Source organism: Pteropus medius, unplaced genomic scaffold (assembly GCF_902729225.1).
Source record: "Pteropus medius unplaced genomic scaffold, Ma_sr-lr_union100, whole genome shotgun sequence".
NCBI lineage: Eukaryota > Metazoa > Chordata > Mammalia > Chiroptera > Pteropodidae > Pteropus > Pteropus medius.
The window spans coordinates 9,253,665-9,272,068 of NW_024353517.1; the positions used below are offsets into that span (position 1 = coordinate 9,253,665).

Sequence of the window (18,404 nt, forward strand, 5' to 3'; positions counted from 1 at the left end):
CTCCACTCCAGAAGACAGTCTTTGCTATGCTGGATAATGTTACAAATGCACTTTTAAATTAAATTCATGGATTCATTATTTACATAGTATTCCAGTCTCTCTTAGTTTTCACACTTAGAGAAAAGCTCACAAAGTTAATCATCAGTGTTCCCATAAAACCGGCCACTGTTGTTGATGGGCAGTTTAAGATAGTCAGTTTGTTTTTCCTATAGTTAATTATTTGGTATGTGACCATACTCAGTTTGCTTTTATCAAATATTTTTCCTCCCAAACCTTTAAACATTTCTCTGAGCATATTTTTAACGAAGTCATGTATAGAGTTCAACTTTATCACGTTCCATGAAATAAAGATTATCACCTATCAGATACCAAACAGGTTTTTGGGAAAACTGGGGGGAAAAAAGATTGTACATTTATTTAAGATTTAAAAAAAAAAAACTTTTTATACTATCTAAATGTTATAGTGTATCAATTGAATCTTCTCACTCTACAAAGGTCAAGTTAATAAATACAGATGTTAGCTCAAGAATCCGAGTTACCATATTTTTTATGTTGGCATACATTTCTTAATCATAAGCTAAATATTTTTTGTCTTTTTATTTTTTATTAGTAGCCACTAAATTAGAAACATTTTGAAAATTTTCACTCTCCAAGAGCTGTGCCCCAAAAAAAGCTTAAAAAGGAAATAAAACGTAAATATAGAGGGTTTGTTTTTATAAAAATTTGCATTTATGCTGCTGGTTTGTGTAACAAAGTACATAATACTTGTTATAGCAATGAATTGATGAAATGCTGAAAACATTTTCAATTCTAAAGATTTCAGAACTGAATTCCCACATCAGTGTTAGGCACATATTTAGTATTCATGGAATGGGACTGGTTACCTAATTGCCTACGAACTGTTAAAGATCTGTTAGGTTAGCAAAATTAGATTTATCGTTACAAGGAAAGCCTTGTGGGTAATATAAAATATCCACTAAGAATAAATATTCTCTCAAGTTCACAGTGGGGTTGATGTATGTTAAAGGTAAAAGTGTACACAATATATTTGTAAAGGATGTACCCTTTCCTATGGTTGTTAATGCACATCTAATAATTGATTTAGATAATGAAAACATGAGATGGAACTTAAGATTGTTTAGTAGCCTATTAATTGCCATGCTGGGTCCCTCCCCTAGGATTTTTTATTTTTTTAAATGAGTAATGCTCTGTTTGGGGCAACTTTTGGAGATAGAATGTGAGCTTTTCGTGTCAGTAATAAAGAGTAATTAAAAGTGCTATGTTCTTTAAATGAAAAGTACATTTTAACAAAGGTAAAATTTATCTCATTATTTTTGTGATCTATTCTGGACCTTGTAGCTCACTGGCCCAAAAGCAATATACTTTGGGAGATGCCAGCTTCAGTGGAGTGTAGTTAGAAGTTAGCTGTACTGGAGCCAAGATTGTAGGCAATAAATAGAAACCTCCATCATTCTCCACTTCCACCGAGCTCTGGCTTACTACAGTCAGAGTTGAATTTTCTAAAGTAAATGTCAATTCTTATTTCTCTGTTAAAACCATATGAAAGAAGCAAAATGAGAATTTTGTGACCTTGGAAAAAGATATGTACATAAATGTTCTTCACAAATAAATATAAGGTTAAATAAATACTTGTGACGACAGACAAGGTTTTTTTTTTTCATATTATTTCTGTAGATTAAAATAAAAATATGTGTTAAACCTTCAAAGCTCAAATTCAATTTTTTCTTTTTTAAAATTCATGTTCATAGTATTAATTTCACTATTGTAAAAAGTTGTACATTTTAACCAGGATAATGCTATGTAATGTGAATTAAGTTTATTAGAAAAAAGACAATAATCTAGGCAATGTATTTTTTTCTCAGTGTTAGAAGATACGTTCAAAATAAGCATATTTAAGATTCTTTGATGCAAAGCTCAAGACACTGAGAAATGTGCTCAGATGGAGAGAGAAAAGATAAAGGTAGGTGATCATAGCCTCTCAACAGTTTCTGGGAAAAAAAGAGTTGCTGGTAAGCACGTAACAACAATTCTGATTACAGTCTGGTCCAGAAATGCTGTTCTGTGGCTTGGCCTTCCCATTTGAGTTTTTCCTTTCGAATCTGTTCAGAGCTTTCATATCCTCGGTTGATATAGAATCCATTTTTGCCATCGTCTGAATAATCTGTCCTGTTTGTGGGAGGCCAGGTTGAGTCTTCTGCCAGCTTTTTTTGCCAGTTCCTATACTGACTTTTAGAATAGAATCCAAATACTTTTTTGATCAATTGCCAGAACTCTCGATTTTGAAGGATGGCATCCTGGAAAATAAGGTGAAAAAAACAAACCATCATTCACTTCATCTGAGGCCAGGTTGCTCCTGACTGCCCCTGTCTCCCCAGGCCTTCCTCTGAGATGTGCTCGTTGCTGCTGAGGTGGCAGCTTCTCCTTCCTGCAGTTCCCATGAAGCCTAGCAGCTCCCCAGCTCATTTGCTTGAGAAGCGAGAGCATACTGATCTTCACAGAAATCTGCTGAAAGCTTACAGCCTTTCATTTCCCAGTTAAATCCTGGCTGATGATTCACTTAGAATTATTTTACTGCCAGACTGAAATGATAACTAGGTAATGTACTCAATAATGTACTCAAAACTCAAGAAAAAAAAATCACTGCTACCTGGCATATGCCACGTAGAAGGTGCCAAATAAAGGTTTGTTGAATGAACAGATGAACTCTAGCAATCAAATCAATTTCGTTTTCCATTTTAGAGCCTCTATTTTTTCTATGTTCACATGCATGTGATTTTTAGACATTTATAATAATTAGTCAAATCTTGCATTCTACCTTTATTTATACTAGGCTTTCTGCCATATACAATTTGTAGCTACAGTCTTCTTAACAATCATTTTAATGGTCATATGACATTTCTTCAAATTGCTGAATAACTATTTTAAGAGAAGTAAGCCTTTATTTCCTTGTTTCACAAATAAAGCTGACTGTGCTGCTGTGTAATTATTTAAACAAGCAGCATCTCTACTTTTGATTCGAGTCAAGTCTAATATTTTATCACTGTAGATAATACCATGATGAATACCTTCATACATGTAAGGTTTTTAAAATCTCCTTTTGGGTTATTTTTTTTTTAATATAATCTCAAAAATGGAATTCCTCAGTTAAAAAGTATGCGAAATTTTATGCTAATTGTATATAATGAGATATTTATGTGTGAGTGTGTGTATTAAATTTGGTTGATCCCTTTTCTCAAAGAACTTACAATATATGAATCTTTAAAAAAAATACTGTCCTTTAAAAATAGGATAGTATTCTTAAATCACTTTTACTGAGTATATAAAGTGATTTAGTGACACTGAATAGAAGAGAAATGCTATAGGGAAGACTTTCAAGTGTAAGAATTGACTAGAATGAGTAGTGGCTTCCCTTCTCTCTTAATTAAGGAAGCCCTACTGAAGACAGCTCTTTACTCTTAAAGGTCTCATTGAATTTTAGAGCTGGAAGGTCACCTGGTCTGGTCTTTACTAGATTATTGAGAATCCAGGAAACGTATAATACAATGCCTTCATGTGAGGCAAAATTAGAGTTAATTTGATGTTTTGCTTTCTTTGCTACTGATTCTGATGGCATTTCCATGCGGGCTTCAAAGAATTTTAAATCATCACCCCGCCAACATTTCCCCCAAACAGAACATGGACAGTTTTTATAAACTCTTCATAACTAGCACTGTTGGGGACAAAAGTGTTTGCACTAAAAAATGAGCATCTGTTGAGAATGAGACCCTTTATTTGTTTATCTCCCCAGAAGAATAGTAGGAGCCATATAGAAGTTACTTTACCTCTACAAAAAAGGCCACACAGAATTGGGTGAGGGCTGCCACCAAAATCGAAACCCTCCATGACGTTATGGTTGGGATTAACTGTTACAAAAGGAATACCACTATTAAATTTTTTTATACTTAACCCTTTGAAAATGCATATTAATTATCTTACTTAATTTTTATATTTGTAACAACTCTCTGAACTTGGAGGGTAGGTACATCTTTTATCACTTTATAGTGCCTGGCCCAAGGATTCAAAGCCAATAAATAAATGGCAGAGCCAGAATTCAAATGAGAACTGACTGCCTCCTGGCCTGTGCTCCCTCAATTGCCAGATGACAGACAGGAGATAGGATGCTTTGGAGCCTATGTATCTCTCTTCATTTTTATCTTTTCAAATAGAGGGAAGAGGACATAAGACTAAATCATTTATCTAATAAGAGTATTACTTATAATTAACCCCAAACAAAATCTGCTTGGAGTTTATTCTTTCAGTAAAATTGACCTACGGGTAAACACAAGAGACAGAGGTACAAGTTTATTTTAACTGAAATGAAGGTAATATTTTCTGAACAAATCTTCCCAGTCCTAAATCCAGTGGCTTGATGAAAGTCAAACCTACCCAACCCATCTCCTTTTAAGGATTAAAGCATACATACTGACTACCAAATACACTTATTAAACATGCGTGAGAGCTACAACTTCCCATGGCTACATTCATAGGGGAAAAAAATGGTTATATGGCCCCCATTATGATCCGAAATAATGGAATATGGCTGATTGTGAAAGGAACTGAGCTGCCTTTCGTACTGAAACCGCAGACCCTCCACAGTGTCTAAATGCTCATCTTTAATTTTCATCCCCATTCTGATATGAGTTCTTTCAATGTAACACTTTGCTATTTTTTTCCCCAAGTGGAGACAGTCTTTCTCAGGGTTGTGAAATACAGCACACTGGGTGCACAGTTGTCTGGAGAAAGCTGTAAGATATGACAATGGGTCAGATAATAACAAAGAACCTGGCTCTTTCCCTCATTGCTGCCACTGCCCTGACCTGTGAAGTCTCTTCTCCATCCCTTGGCCTGGAAGGCACACATAATACTGTTTTGGAATTATTTGCTTATATGATGGATGGTCTTCCCTCCTAGCTTCTGGGCTTCTTGAGTGGTAACCATACCTTACTCATCTTCATAACCCAGTGCCAAGCAGACTCTGAAGCTTCATACTGTTTCTTAAATGGTTGAATGGCTCAGGTTTTCATTTCCAAACTGCTTTTCTCTCCACACCTCTCTGCTCTCACGTATAGTTCTCCTGCCATCATCTAATTAACCTGTTTTAAATACCCTGCTAAAAAAACCTGCCCAGGTATCTTCAATGATTCCTTGCTTTTGTCAGGATTAAGTCCAAACTTCACTGGCTACCTTCATCCATCATGCCTTCCTCATATTCAGCAACCTGCTGTCTCATTCTTGGCCATGCTTGCAGGTGTTCTGTGAAACGAGCCTTGCTTTTGATTTTTGTCTCTACCACCCTACATTCTTTTCATTTCCAAGACAAAAGAGATTCTTTCAGCCCTCTCTGCTTGTGCCCAGGCTGTTATCCTGGTTGGGAATACCCCTATCTCCTGCCTAGCAAAATCTAACCTATCCTTCCAGACCCAGGTCAAGCCGTATTCTCCTCTATGAAGCCTCCCATGACAGCACAGGCCACAGTGAGAGCTCCTCCTTCCTATGTTCTTCCTACTTCTGTCTATCTATATACTTTCTTCAAGCATAGATGGCCTCAGGTGGCCATGCCATCATTTCACTTGGTTATTGCTCATCTTCATGACAAAATTGTAGATTGGAGGTTGAATCAATTCTCTTCGTTCTTCATTTCTCCCACAATGCTAGGTCCAAAATTGGGTTCACTAACTTCTTAATCAATTTAATTTTAACCCACTGTATCCTGGATCAAATGATGCCCACTGAAAGAAAATTCCTATAGTCAGTTTCTGACAGACATGATTAGTTTATAAATCTTTTTCTCACTCTTCACAACTACATTTTGAAGGATTTCTACTATATGTTTTAAAGAATTAAACTTGAAAAATTATTGTATTAATAATTTTTTTGTTGCATTAGTACAAAAAACAGTAGAATGAAGTATCTAAACATAATATTTCAGATATGAACAGGATAAATGTATACTATTGATAATACTATAAAAACAATCGGAGCCTAGCATATGTGAGATCCAGATATGTTATTTGCTCTTCTAGTAAATGAGAATAGCCTCGCTATATTCAGTAGTCAGAGAGGCTATGGTAATAACTGAATTGCAAATTACAATGCAAATATGGTCCCATTGCACATGGGAGTCATGCCAGATGTGCAAATGAATACCACTTACCTCCATTCCACGGTATATATCTTGAAAATCAGAAAACAGAATGAAAACTGTGAGGCTCAAGGCAGATATCAGCAGAAATGAGAATATATCTGAAGAAATACCAAACATTATTTTTAGATGCTAAAAGAATGTTTCACATAATTTGGCACACATTGCAGAATCAATTATCTTTGTTGGGCAAATATAGGTTACATCTTCAGATGTTTTGATATATTCTCATATGTTTTAAAATATGTTCTAATGCTTACAAGACAAAGGTGATATCTTAAAATCTTTCTTTGAAAGCTGAGTATAGAAAGCTGCTAATAAATGTATTATAGTGAATTCCATAAAAAGAGTTACCTCAACTGAGGAGTCCCGAGGGGCTGGGACATCCTGCAGTGACCAGTTCATGTAAATGGTCACCAGAGAGGCCCTGATGCTTTCTCACCCTGTGTCTAGTGAGTCGTGCATGCATGGATAAAAGTCAGTTCTCTTGGCACCACCTCATTCTTCACTGCCTAGAGAATAAAGTCCAAGGGTCTTCGATTGACATTCAAGGCCTTCCACAATATGGTTTCAATCAGTCTTTCCAAACTGACCTCTTATTATCATCCTTATGTGCATAGGAAAGTTAAGCCAAAAGCCTGCTGCTTCCACAAAGGCTCAACACTTTTAAGCTTCTGTGCCTCTGTTCACAAAATACCTGTGTAGATCGTACTCTTCTTGTCTTGGAGAATTCTAATTTTTCATTAAAAATCCAGTTCAAATACCACCTTCTCTTTAAAGACTCCCTCGTCCTTCCTTACAATTTTTTTTTTTAATTTAGTATGGTGTATATCACACTCTGCTTTCTATGATCTTCATTTATGTATTAACTAGATTGTAACCACTTGAAAGTGGGCTCTGAATTGAAAGAGTGAGAGCCTAGCATGCACATCTGCTGGTTCTCTCTCTCTCCAGCCTGCCCCAAATGCCAACATCACTGTTCTTACCCACCAGCCCCATCCACTCCTGTGCCCATCAGAGCGTTTAAGTGCTTTATAGATGATACTTTATAAATGCTTTTTGGTAGGATCAGAACCTCCAGGCCAAAACAATAGCATATAATCAGTGTTGCCATGATATAAACGATACTTATAAACAAACTTATAAACAAACTTGAAACTTATAAACAAACTAGGTTTTGTCTTATGCTCATTTATTCCAATGTTGATGGTCCCCTGGCCCCCAACTATATAGGTCGATACCAACCACAAATCAGAGGCAACTGCTCCTCTACGAGAAACATGAATTTTCGAAGTAACAAGAGCTTTGTTTTCACCTTATGTACCTACACCCACCCTGGCATTCATCTAAGCCTCACTTTATATATACAACTAGATGTAGCATCTCCCAGAAGAATTAACCAGGCTTGCTTGACAAGTGTGTGAGGCAGAGAGAAGAAAAGCTGGAGCTGCATCTTCCAAAATAAAGCAATTTGAACATCTTGGTGCTAAGAAGCCCCGAGGAGATGGCTATGTGGATTTTTCATTTACTTCATTGTTTCTAAGGCCCAAGGATCCAGATGCTGGAAAGATGATGCTCCAAAATTACAACTGGGCTGAGTGCTGTGCACATCCCACTGTCCTCAGACTAAAGATCTGAAAAGCAGACCAGGCTAGTATACAAAGGAGTAGTGTGGAAGCACAATGACAAGGCTTTTTTCTTTAATTCAGCTTTGATTGGGAAACATAATGAAGAACTGAAGTGCATGTTGCCCTCCTTAGTTAGTTACTATTGATGAAAGAATAGGACTCTGTTTATACAGGTGATTTGGGAAGACAAGTCCTGAGCAAGCCATTACAGGTTATTTTTAGATAAGGAAAAAGTTACTGCATATTCACCCCTGTTTAATAGAAATTTAACCTGTACTTTTTCTATGTCTCATCATCACAAGTTTATCTTCTGTCAAAGGCTGAAAAGAAAGGTAAAGACTTTTCTGTTATATTAAAATAAAATTGCTTGTATATTTTAAAGTAGTTTCAAGGGCTTTTTACTTGTAACTTTGAAAGAATATGATTTATTATAAGATTATATTGGTTAGAATATTTGTTTATAAAACTTTTTTCATTTAAAATTATCAGTTATGTTTGACATAGAGGTTTGAGTTTAGCCAAAAGCTTTAAATTGCTATGATGCAACTAATCCAGTTCTAATAAACTCAATTTATGCAAAGGACTTTGTGGCTACTATTTAAATTAAAGTACTAGTTGACATAATATATCCTTCTTGTAAAATATATTTACAATAAAAAAAAGACTATAAGAGATGAACTTTAAAACAAAAAGAGGAATCTTGATTTGCTGTGACTCCAAGGACATTATTAAACATTGTATTAAAATTAATAAAAATTATAAGAAATTCAGAAAGAAGTTTACAGAAAATCAAACCTTAAAGGAAAAAATCTTAACAGGCTCTCAAAACCTTTGGCAAAACAGCTATACAAAAAAAAGGGTGGGGAGGGAAAGTTGGGAGATGAGAACAGAAAAAATGTAAATAATATAATTGTTAAAAACTGGTTTAATATAGTAAATGTTCATTTTTAGTTTAAGAATAGGAGTGAGACTTGATTTCCCAATACCTATGACTTATTTAGAAAATTAAAGGTTAGAGTTTATGCCATGCGATATACAAAATTATAGTAAATTTTCTGAAGCAGAAGTTTTACAGGCTACATCCTCTGAAATGACAATAAAATTAGAAATTATTAACCAATTTTAAATTAAAACTCTCTCCTGATACACATATTGAAAACAAAATTCTAAAATTCTGTTGGGTCAAAAAGGAAATCAAGTTCGTTTATAAGCTATTGAGAAAAACTAGTAGGAGAATAAAAATAAAATCCTATTTCACTTGAGAATTAAAAATCACTAATCTGAAAACTATTATGTCAAAGAGGAAATTAAGTCACAATTAGAGACACATGAAAAGTAACAAATGCAACCCAAATTACAATCATGCATCTAGAATGCTTGTCTAATTTTATAAGAATAAAAGAAAATACATAAATTCTAAAGTAAATTGAAAAATTAAAATTTTTTTTCAAAGAAAGAAGAGGGAAAAGAATAAAAAATAAATTAACAACTAAAAAGCATACAGAATTATTAAATCTGAGAGCTGATTCTTTAAAGACAATCAGTAAAAATACATGTCTGGTAAAAATAAATAAAAAATAACACATATAAATGTTATTAGGGTGAGAAGACAGTAAAAAAGTTGTAAAAGCATTAAAAGTTATAAGAAAACGCTACCCAAAATCCTATGTAAAAACTTGATAACTCTCAATGAAATAGGGATTATTTGGGTAAAAAATGTTGCTATTTTAAAAACAGTTTAATCTAAATTAATCTTTAATAATAATTCTTTCAAAGGAAGGATTTGAAACCAGATGATTCTACTGAGTTTTTGCAAATTGTCTACAAAATATTTTTCAGGGGAAGAAAAATGTGAAGAGTTCTCAAGTTTAATACCAAATCTAACAAAACACTATACACACACAAAATCAGACCAATCCCATATAAAACATAGATATTTAAAAACTATAAAATATAATTCACCAAAATTTATAATCTATCACAAATAAGTAGAATTTGCTCAAGAATATGAAGGAGGTTTAGTAAGATTACTAATATATTATAGCAACAGGTCAAAGGAGAAAAAAGTATAATCATCTCGGTAGGTGATGAAAAGGCATTTGATGAAATTCATCTCCCATTTTAGATTTTAAAACATATTTTGATTTACTGGATATAGAAGGATATTTTCTTTACATGATGTAGCTTACCTCAAATCAATATCAAAATCATATTTACAAGTGAAAACTACTAGAAGCATTTTTATTAAGGAGAACTATCTGTTATTACCATTATTACTTAACATTGTACTAGAAATTCTGAACTGTGCACTAAGAAAATATAAATAAACATTTTAGCTATTGGAAAGAAAGAAGAAACAATATTACTTGCAGATGATAATAATTATCTTTTTAAACACTCTAAAATTGAGGATTAATAGCAAAATTCAGAAAGATTTTGGGAGAGAAAATAAATATAGAACAACACTATACCTTTCAGATATATTAGTGATAGTTCATTATAAAATATAATGGGAAAAAGTCACTTACAATATAAACAAATATACAAAAAACATATGATTAGCTTCTTAAATAAATGTGCAGGATCTATAATAAAGAAAATGACAAATATTTACTAAGAGACATAAAAAGAAGTATGAATAAACAAATGGAGAGATGTGACGATTTCTTAAAAGTGAACTCTAAAGTGTATAACAAATTTTTCTCAAAGGAGATTTTTTAAAAGTCTGACAATTTATTCTAGAGTTTATCTGGAAGAATGAACAAGAAAGAAAAGTAAGAAATTTTTGAAAAATGAAGAGTAATAAGGATATACCAATCTTACTACTTAGTAAAACTTATTATAAAACTATAATTTTTAAAGTTTAGTGGGAGATCAAGAATGGGCTGGCATCAATCAAACAAAAAAGATAGTCTAGAAAATATTAATTATATATAAATTAATATATGTATATAACATATAAATATAAACTTACATAATATAAATTATGTATATGAGAAAATAATAAATAGGTATAATAATGTGACACTACATTCAGTTGAAAAATAAGTGGCCAAAGTAATATTAAATAGTAAAATCTGCTGGAGAAACTTACAATTGGTTAGATAAACTAGTTTGATCTCTATCTCAAACTATATCCCAAATTTAAAAAGCATTAAAGAAACTATATCCCATTAAATTTAAAAAGCATTAAAGAAAATTTAAAAACTAAATAAATGATAATATGATTTTGCAATGAGAAAAATTGTGCATGAGGACAATGGAAAAGAATCATAAAGGAATAAATAGCTTATACAAATAAATAAAAAGTACAACAGTAACCCAATAGAAAAAAAATGGTAAAAAGTGTAAATGGACAATTCAGAGAAGGAATGGCTAAGAACATGAATATATGTTCATCCTCACTGGTGATCAAAGAGATGCACAGAATGATTAAAGTAACTTGCTCAGTGTTATAGTTACTAAGAGGTCAAGTTGTATTTGCATTGGTTGGAAAGCCTTTACATCAAAATATCTGGACACATATAGATGTGCTTAAAATTATTCTTGATGACTCACAATAGGACAGGACTCATGTGACCATTTAATAATGCATGTGCTTATTGGCAAATGAGCAGGTTTCTGCCCATGGACTCAATCACCTATGAAAATTAGCATTCAGTATTCAATTTTAGAGCAATGCAATTGTTTCCTTCTCAGACAATCACTTCACAAGTGAGTTTCAATTCTGAGGAGGAAGAGAAAGTAGAAAAAAACATTAAAAGAAATATACTTCATATACTTACAGTTTGTGTAGATGGGTTTTCTAAACGGCTTTCCCTTAGAAAAGATAAATGCTACTGTGATACAGTTGATGGTGGCGATGGGCCACAACGTGGTACTCTCAAAACTTAAAATTGAACCAGGGATCAGAGTTGCATTTCCAGTCCAGTTTCTTTCCAAACTCATATTTGTTGAGAAATTATGTTGGTTGTCCAGAAAGCATTCACTACAAAAGAATCACCAGCATTTATGGAACTTTTTATTTTGTTTTTATCCAGCAGGTAGAAAAAAAAAAAATTAGCTAATCACTACCATGGGAGCTCAGCTTTCAAACCGGCCCAGCTAATAACTACCAAGACATATTTTGTTCACCTCTTGCAACGACAAAGCAGAAATAAAATTCAGAGGAAGTCAAGACTGTTCTTTGTCTAACATTCCATTTAGAACAAGTGATCTGTCTTGAAAGGACTTGAATGACAATTTTCTAGGGAATTCCTTTCAATTCAGGGTAAAAGAACCTTGCGTGTGTGTGTGTATGTGAGTGCGTGTGCGTGTGTTTCTTGTCTTCTCTTTTCTGGACTAATGTAAACCTCATTCAATGGATCCTGAGTTTGAGTCCGCCCACTCTAATCCACTCTCTTCCTTAGGATCTGAACATAACATTCTCCTGCTTATGAGTGTCTATGATTTTATATTGCTAATAAATTAAGTTCAAACATCTCAGGCAGGCCCAGAAATCTTTATATTCTGGTCTCAACGTACTTTTCCAGCCTTATCTTTGCCAGTCCTCTCATGTTCCTTATACTCTAAGCATATAAGAATTTTCCCTGAGTGTTCCCAAAATATCACTATTTGCACACCTCTGAGGTCAGATATGCTATTCTCTCTAACATCACTCTATCTGAAATTTTACTTTCTCTGGCAAATATAACTAGTGTCCTCATTCTTCCTGCTAGTGCTGAATTTAGCTTATTGTTTTGCAATTATTTGTTCACTTATTTTTATTTTCCATCCCTGGGATAAAAGTTCTCTGAATGTGGAATTTTTCTTTTGATTTTATTTTTTGTTGTTGTTTACTTAAATTTACAACAAATCCATAGCACATAACACAGTGACGTTATATAATATTTTCTCAGAAAAATATTTGTTTGAGATATGAGCTTTCCCAGTTCTCGCTGCTCTATTTGCAATGTTCTTTTTTTCAATAATCAAAATACAAATTAGTTTCCATTAACATTCTTGTTTGGCTTGAAACTTTTTACTATTATTATAACTGTTTATAGTTAAAATTCATTTTCCAATTGTGACCTCAAATGCAAGACTTAAGTCTTATTATCCCTGGCTCCCTAAGGTCCCAAAATGTGCTTTGCATTTAGGAGATGTCCAGTTAATGTTTGCTGAATATATTAATGAAACAATCAGTAGTCATAAGGCATTCTTGCACAAAGAGGACAGATAGACTAAAAGGCTTGAGTACAGGATTTAATACCAAATGTGTCTAATCCAATATACTTACATCGTACATGAGAAAGTTGAGGGTTAGTATGGCATAACGACTCAGTGATTGAGGCAGGGCTACCCATTCACTACCCATTTACTACCCTTTCGGCTACACGTGTTGTTGCCTAGATTCAACAGACTTTTACTTTTCCGAATACATGCACTCCAATTTGGAGGATAATCTGGTTTTGGAATAAAAATGAATTTTCTATTTCAAGTAATACTTGTATTTCTGAATTTGGGTCAAATGACAATCTTAGACATCATTCGGTAGTTTTCAATCTGTTATCTACTGATTCCGGAGGCTCTGATGCCTTCGAGATCAAGGTGGAATAAAGGGGAGTTTGTATAATCCCCGCTTCAAAAAGAGAAGCTCTTTTCTTGTCTTTCCTTTTGGAGGCCTAGCAGGCTTTGTCAGAAAAATAAAGTTAAAATATCTATAGCATAGTTCACCTCATCTTACCCTTAATTTATAGCTAAAGAAACTAAAGCCCAGGGAGATGAAGAGACTTGCCCAAAGTCTAGTGTTCAATTCAATCAGAACAATGATGCCATCAACTAATCTTAATTTTAAGATTCATTTAAAAAACCCAAACCGATTTAAGCAAATCTCTTATATATCAAGACCCAGTAACTATAACCCATAGACCAGATCTGACTCACCAACTGTTTTTGTAAAGGAAGTTTTATGGAACACAGTCACGCCCACTTGTTGTCTGCAGGTGGTCTATGGTTTGTCTACATGTTGTCTATAGGTGCTTTTCGCAACAGAGTAGTTGAGTAGTTGTAACAGATTCCATCTAGTCTAAAAAAGCCCAAACTCTTTACTATTTGGTCCTCTGTAAGAAATGTTTGCTGACCCCTGGTCTGTATAATATCTAAATCACCAGGGAGTTAAAAAATTCATTCAATCAACCAGCTATTAGATCTATACGTCAACAACCAATAAGAAGATCTTTTTCCACTCATTCCATGTGGCCCACCCCAGGACTCCGCTAACTGTGTTCTGTATTCCATCTCACCACTGATTTTTTTACAGTGTGGAGACACAAATTTTGTTAGTTAAAATTTGAAGGTACATGTTCAAACTTAGTTGTACAATGTCATTGGGTATTCATTGTATTACCTTCAGAAAGGAAAACTAAGAAATTGAATATTACCTGTATTTGTAGACCTCACAGTACCAGGGCTGCTGCTTCACAGACAGAAATGCATAGATTTGCACAATGCAAGTGAAACAGGTATTCAAAAAGACTGAGAACAGCAAAGAAGGAGAGAGAAGCTGTCCTGCTGGTCGGTATGGAGCCAACTTTGGGTATGCATGGGTTAAACTCACTGAAAGACAAATGCATTTTTCCCTGTTACAATTTCACTGTTGAGAATAAAAAATTGAGAAGCATGTTATCTTGAGTCTTGCCTTAGGGTCCAGATTCAGCACACATAAATTGAGAATTTACATCTAGGTAAGTACATTTCCTAGTTGCATATTTAATGCTATCAGCCTTTGTCTCTTTCATGCTTTGGTTTCACCTTCGGAAACAAAAAGTAATGGATTCAAAAGTTCTGTAATTAATACATTTACCATATTGCATAGTGCAAATATTTTTTTCTATAACCAGACTGACCAAGAATGGTATGTAAGCATAGAAGATGATCTTCCATGTGTGTAAGCACTATCTCTTAATGATGATGAGAAAGTGGAGAGTTAAGATAAGGATAAGAAGGCATCTCACTCGACTAATCTTCATATGCTGGAATTTTTTTTAAAATGCTCACTCTATTATTCATTTGGCCATAATACTCTGAGCACTTCTGTGTACCAGAATAGATGTTAGTGGTGTATTCTGTTCCCTCCTGAATAAGTGTATAAATGTAGAACTGCTAGAGCACATTAGACTTGGTTAGGAAAAAGAACTCATAAAAAAATCTTGCTTCCAGATAAGAGTATTAAAATATTTTATAGAATTTTTGATCCGATGATTGATTTTTTTTAATGTAAGGTGTTGGCAATGGGCAGACATTGAATAGAACAACTACCAAAAAACAAAAAAATACTACATCCTTCTTAGAAGCCATACATTCTAACAAGCTGATGAAAATAGAATGTACTTTTTGAGGGCAGAGATGAGAAGAAGCATGGAAAGGTCAGAAATTAGATACATGACATTTAACGGTTTATATCACAGTCATGTTTCAGTTCTTGCCTTTATATCTATCACCTACCTCTTCTGTTTTCATAGCTTATCACTGGTTTCTTTGATGTAAGAAAGAAAGTAGGGTATGTATACTTAAATTTGTGTTCATGCATGTAGGGAGCGGTCAGTGGTAAATGGGTGTCCAGTTTGGGAAAATAAAACTCTGAAGTATACCTTCAGTTTGTTCACTGTGTGTGCTGGGTGATCACATAAACTCTCTGGTCTTTCATTTTCTAATGAATAAAGTAAATGCACTGGAATTTAAGTGGTCTCCAAAGGCTCTTCCAGCTCATTCATTCTAAAACTCTATGACTAAGCCTTTACTTTTACCAGTTTAAGCAATGTTTCCCCAGGAGGGTGCTGGGCTAGAGGATGTGGGCTATGCAGAGAAGAGAAGGACATCTCATCTGCTCTCAAAGAGCTCGAAGTCCAATGAAGACACAAATGGGTTGTGTAATAAAGGATTTGTCTGACTTTTGTCCCAGGTTTTCGGGAGGTTACCTCTTAACTCTTAGAATAAAGAATTCGGCTGGCCTTCCTGGGATATATCCTCTAAATCATTGAGATTTCTTTAGTTGATAGGAGTGTCTTTGCTATTCATGGTGGGCCCTGACAGTTTATGCTAACGAGACAACTCATGGTGGGCCTGAGAGAGTTTATGCTAGGGAGATGATTCAGGATGGAGGCTGGTCAGGGCAAAAAGATCAACCATGTAATTGGAGAGTTGGGGCTTCTAGCCAGATGATATCAGCTTGATCTTCGGGGAGAGGAGGGGTGCTGGAGACTGAGTTCGACCTTATAGACAATAATTCAATCAATTATGCCTATGTAATGGAAGCCCAATAAAAACTCCAGACACCAAAGCTCTGGTGAGCTTCCTTCTCTATTTGGTAGTATTCTGCATATTGTCACACATCAATGTGCCAGAGGGTGAGGCAAACAGATTCCCCAAGGAGAGGACAATAGAAGTGTCATGTTTGAGACCCTTCCAGTGCTTGCTCTATATGTCTCTCCTTTTGGCTGGTTCTGATTTGTATCCTTTTGCTATAATAAAAATGTGATCATATTTATAGCACTTTCTTAAGTTCTGAGAGTTGTTGATGTGAATTACTGAAACTGAAGTAGTGAGAAACCCCATATTTGTAGCCAGCCAGTCAAAGTGTGGATGGCATGGAGACTCCCAAACTTACAGTGGTATCTGAAGTGAGGACAGTGTAGTGAGGCCTGTGAAATTTGGTCCTACCCTGGGTAGTGGTGTGAGAAGTCACTGAGGGGCACAGGATGTGGGCTGTGGTCAGTGCTGAGGAAGGGTACAAGGAGACTGTTTGGTGTTCAAAGAGACAGACAGAGGCTGTAGTGCTTGAAGTTCTCTCTATACTCCACTATTCAAAGTAGAAGGTGGCTATAAAGTTCCTAAAGAGGCTGTGGGTAGTGAAGAGATGTAATTACATCTGTGTATCTGGCTTCTCTCATTTCGGCCGTCTGTCTCTCAGATGCTCATTGAGTTTTGGGTTTTTCTTTTATACAAGGACTATGGTAGATTGAAGTATTGGACTCATCATGGCAGAGTGGACTTTACCACCCCTTAATTTTGGTTTTACCATGTGTTTTTTTTCTGGTCAAAGGGATGTTAAGAAAGGTTTGAGGCCTGCTTGCACAGCTGGGCTTGCTCTCTGCTCTGCTTTTTGAGATCTGCAGTGAGAAGATGCCCAGGTCTGTTCATTAAGCCTAGCTTTATAATGGAAAATATGGAGCAGACCTGAATCAAACCTATAGTCCAGACCAAGACCAACTGATCTACATCCTAAAGCAGAGTGGCTCAATTAAGACCACCTAGATCAGCTGAATGACAAACTATAGACCTATGAATTAGTGTTACGAGCCACTGAGTTTTGGGGATGGTTTGTTATGCAGCATTATTGTGGCAATAGCTGATTGTTACAGAGTCCTTACATAAAGGATATTTTAACTTTTTCCATATTAGAAATTTCTAACACTTTACAACATCCAATCTGTGTATCTGACTATAGATAAAAATAAAAATAATGACTACCATTTTAGGGCCCCTATGAGGGTTCAGAGGTCATGTTAGTGTTTCTTAAATGTTATATTTATTTCCTCAAAAGGAATGCAAAATAGATATTTTATCTCCTATTTCACAGGTGAAGAAACAGAGGTTCAGTGAAGTAGAGTCCTTAGTTTAAAGACCCACAGTGAGTAAACGACAGGGTGGTGATGTAAACTCAAGTCTGGCTGATTGTAAAGCCCCATATTCTCTGCTCTATGGCATATTGCAGTGGTATGGATCTCATGCATTAAAAAGGATAAAATGAGGAGTCCTGAAATACAAGCTTGGATAGAAGTATTTTTTCTCAGCAGCCAGAAAAGCTTTTCTGAATTGTCCGGGTTTCCTTAAAATGATGATGGTGATATATGCTATCAGACTGCAAGCGGAGGAACATGTGACGTGTTACATTTTCTTCAGTATTAACTCCCGAATAAAATAATTACCTCCTCTGAGTTTCCATAGCACATTACTCAGATTGCTGCTAGAGTCTTGCATTAAATCTAGTTGTTTTCACAAGCACTCAGGGGACTGCGAGCTCCCTGAGGGAAGACAACCTGTCTCATTCCATGTTTGCTCCTTTACTGAATGTAGTGCAAGGCCCGCTGTATGGGAGGACTTAGCAGTTGCACATCCTATTCTCAAAGTATAGCCTCATTTGGACATAATGTAGGTGTACTTCTCTTAAATAGTTGGCTTAATTTATATTATGGACACTTAAAGTCACAGAAGTCAAATTTCAGGAGGCTTGTGAACTTACCTAAACTACATGCAAAATTTGAGCGTGCATCATGAGATTCTTAAGGTGAAAAGATCTATATCTTCCATCTGATTCTCCAAGGGAACCAAGACCCCCCCCCAAAATGTTAGGAGTTATTGAAATCCTGATAGAGTTTATGTAAGGGAAGTATTTATATAATGCATGAATCCTCTCCTACTGTCTCCTTTTCTGGACACTGCCTCCTCCCATATGGAGCGGTTGGCCTAAATAGAGCTGAATTACACAACCCCACCTTCATTCACAGAAATAATTGGCTTAGTGGTGGGCATCG

The 18,404-nt window shown here is 35.0% G+C and overlaps 1 protein-coding gene across 1 annotated transcript in view; it reads right to left on the minus strand.

The window, feature by feature from the left end:
- Positions 1–1,841: 1,841 nt before the first annotated feature.
- Positions 1,842–18,404, minus strand: part of ATP13A5 (ATPase 13A5) — a 97,381-nt gene continuing 80,818 nt past the window's right edge. Inside the window, exons 26-30 of the mRNA XM_039850642.1 lie at positions 14,253–14,427; positions 11,616–11,818; positions 6,215–6,303; positions 3,843–3,923; positions 1,842–2,315 (exon numbers count right to left, since the gene is read on the minus strand). Of these exons, the coding sequence (XP_039706576.1) occupies positions 2,055–2,315; positions 3,843–3,923; positions 6,215–6,303; positions 11,616–11,818; positions 14,253–14,427 (809 nt within the window). The 3' untranslated portion in view covers positions 1,842–2,054. The remainder of the gene's footprint in view (positions 2,316–3,842; positions 3,924–6,214; positions 6,304–11,615; positions 11,819–14,252; positions 14,428–18,404) is intronic.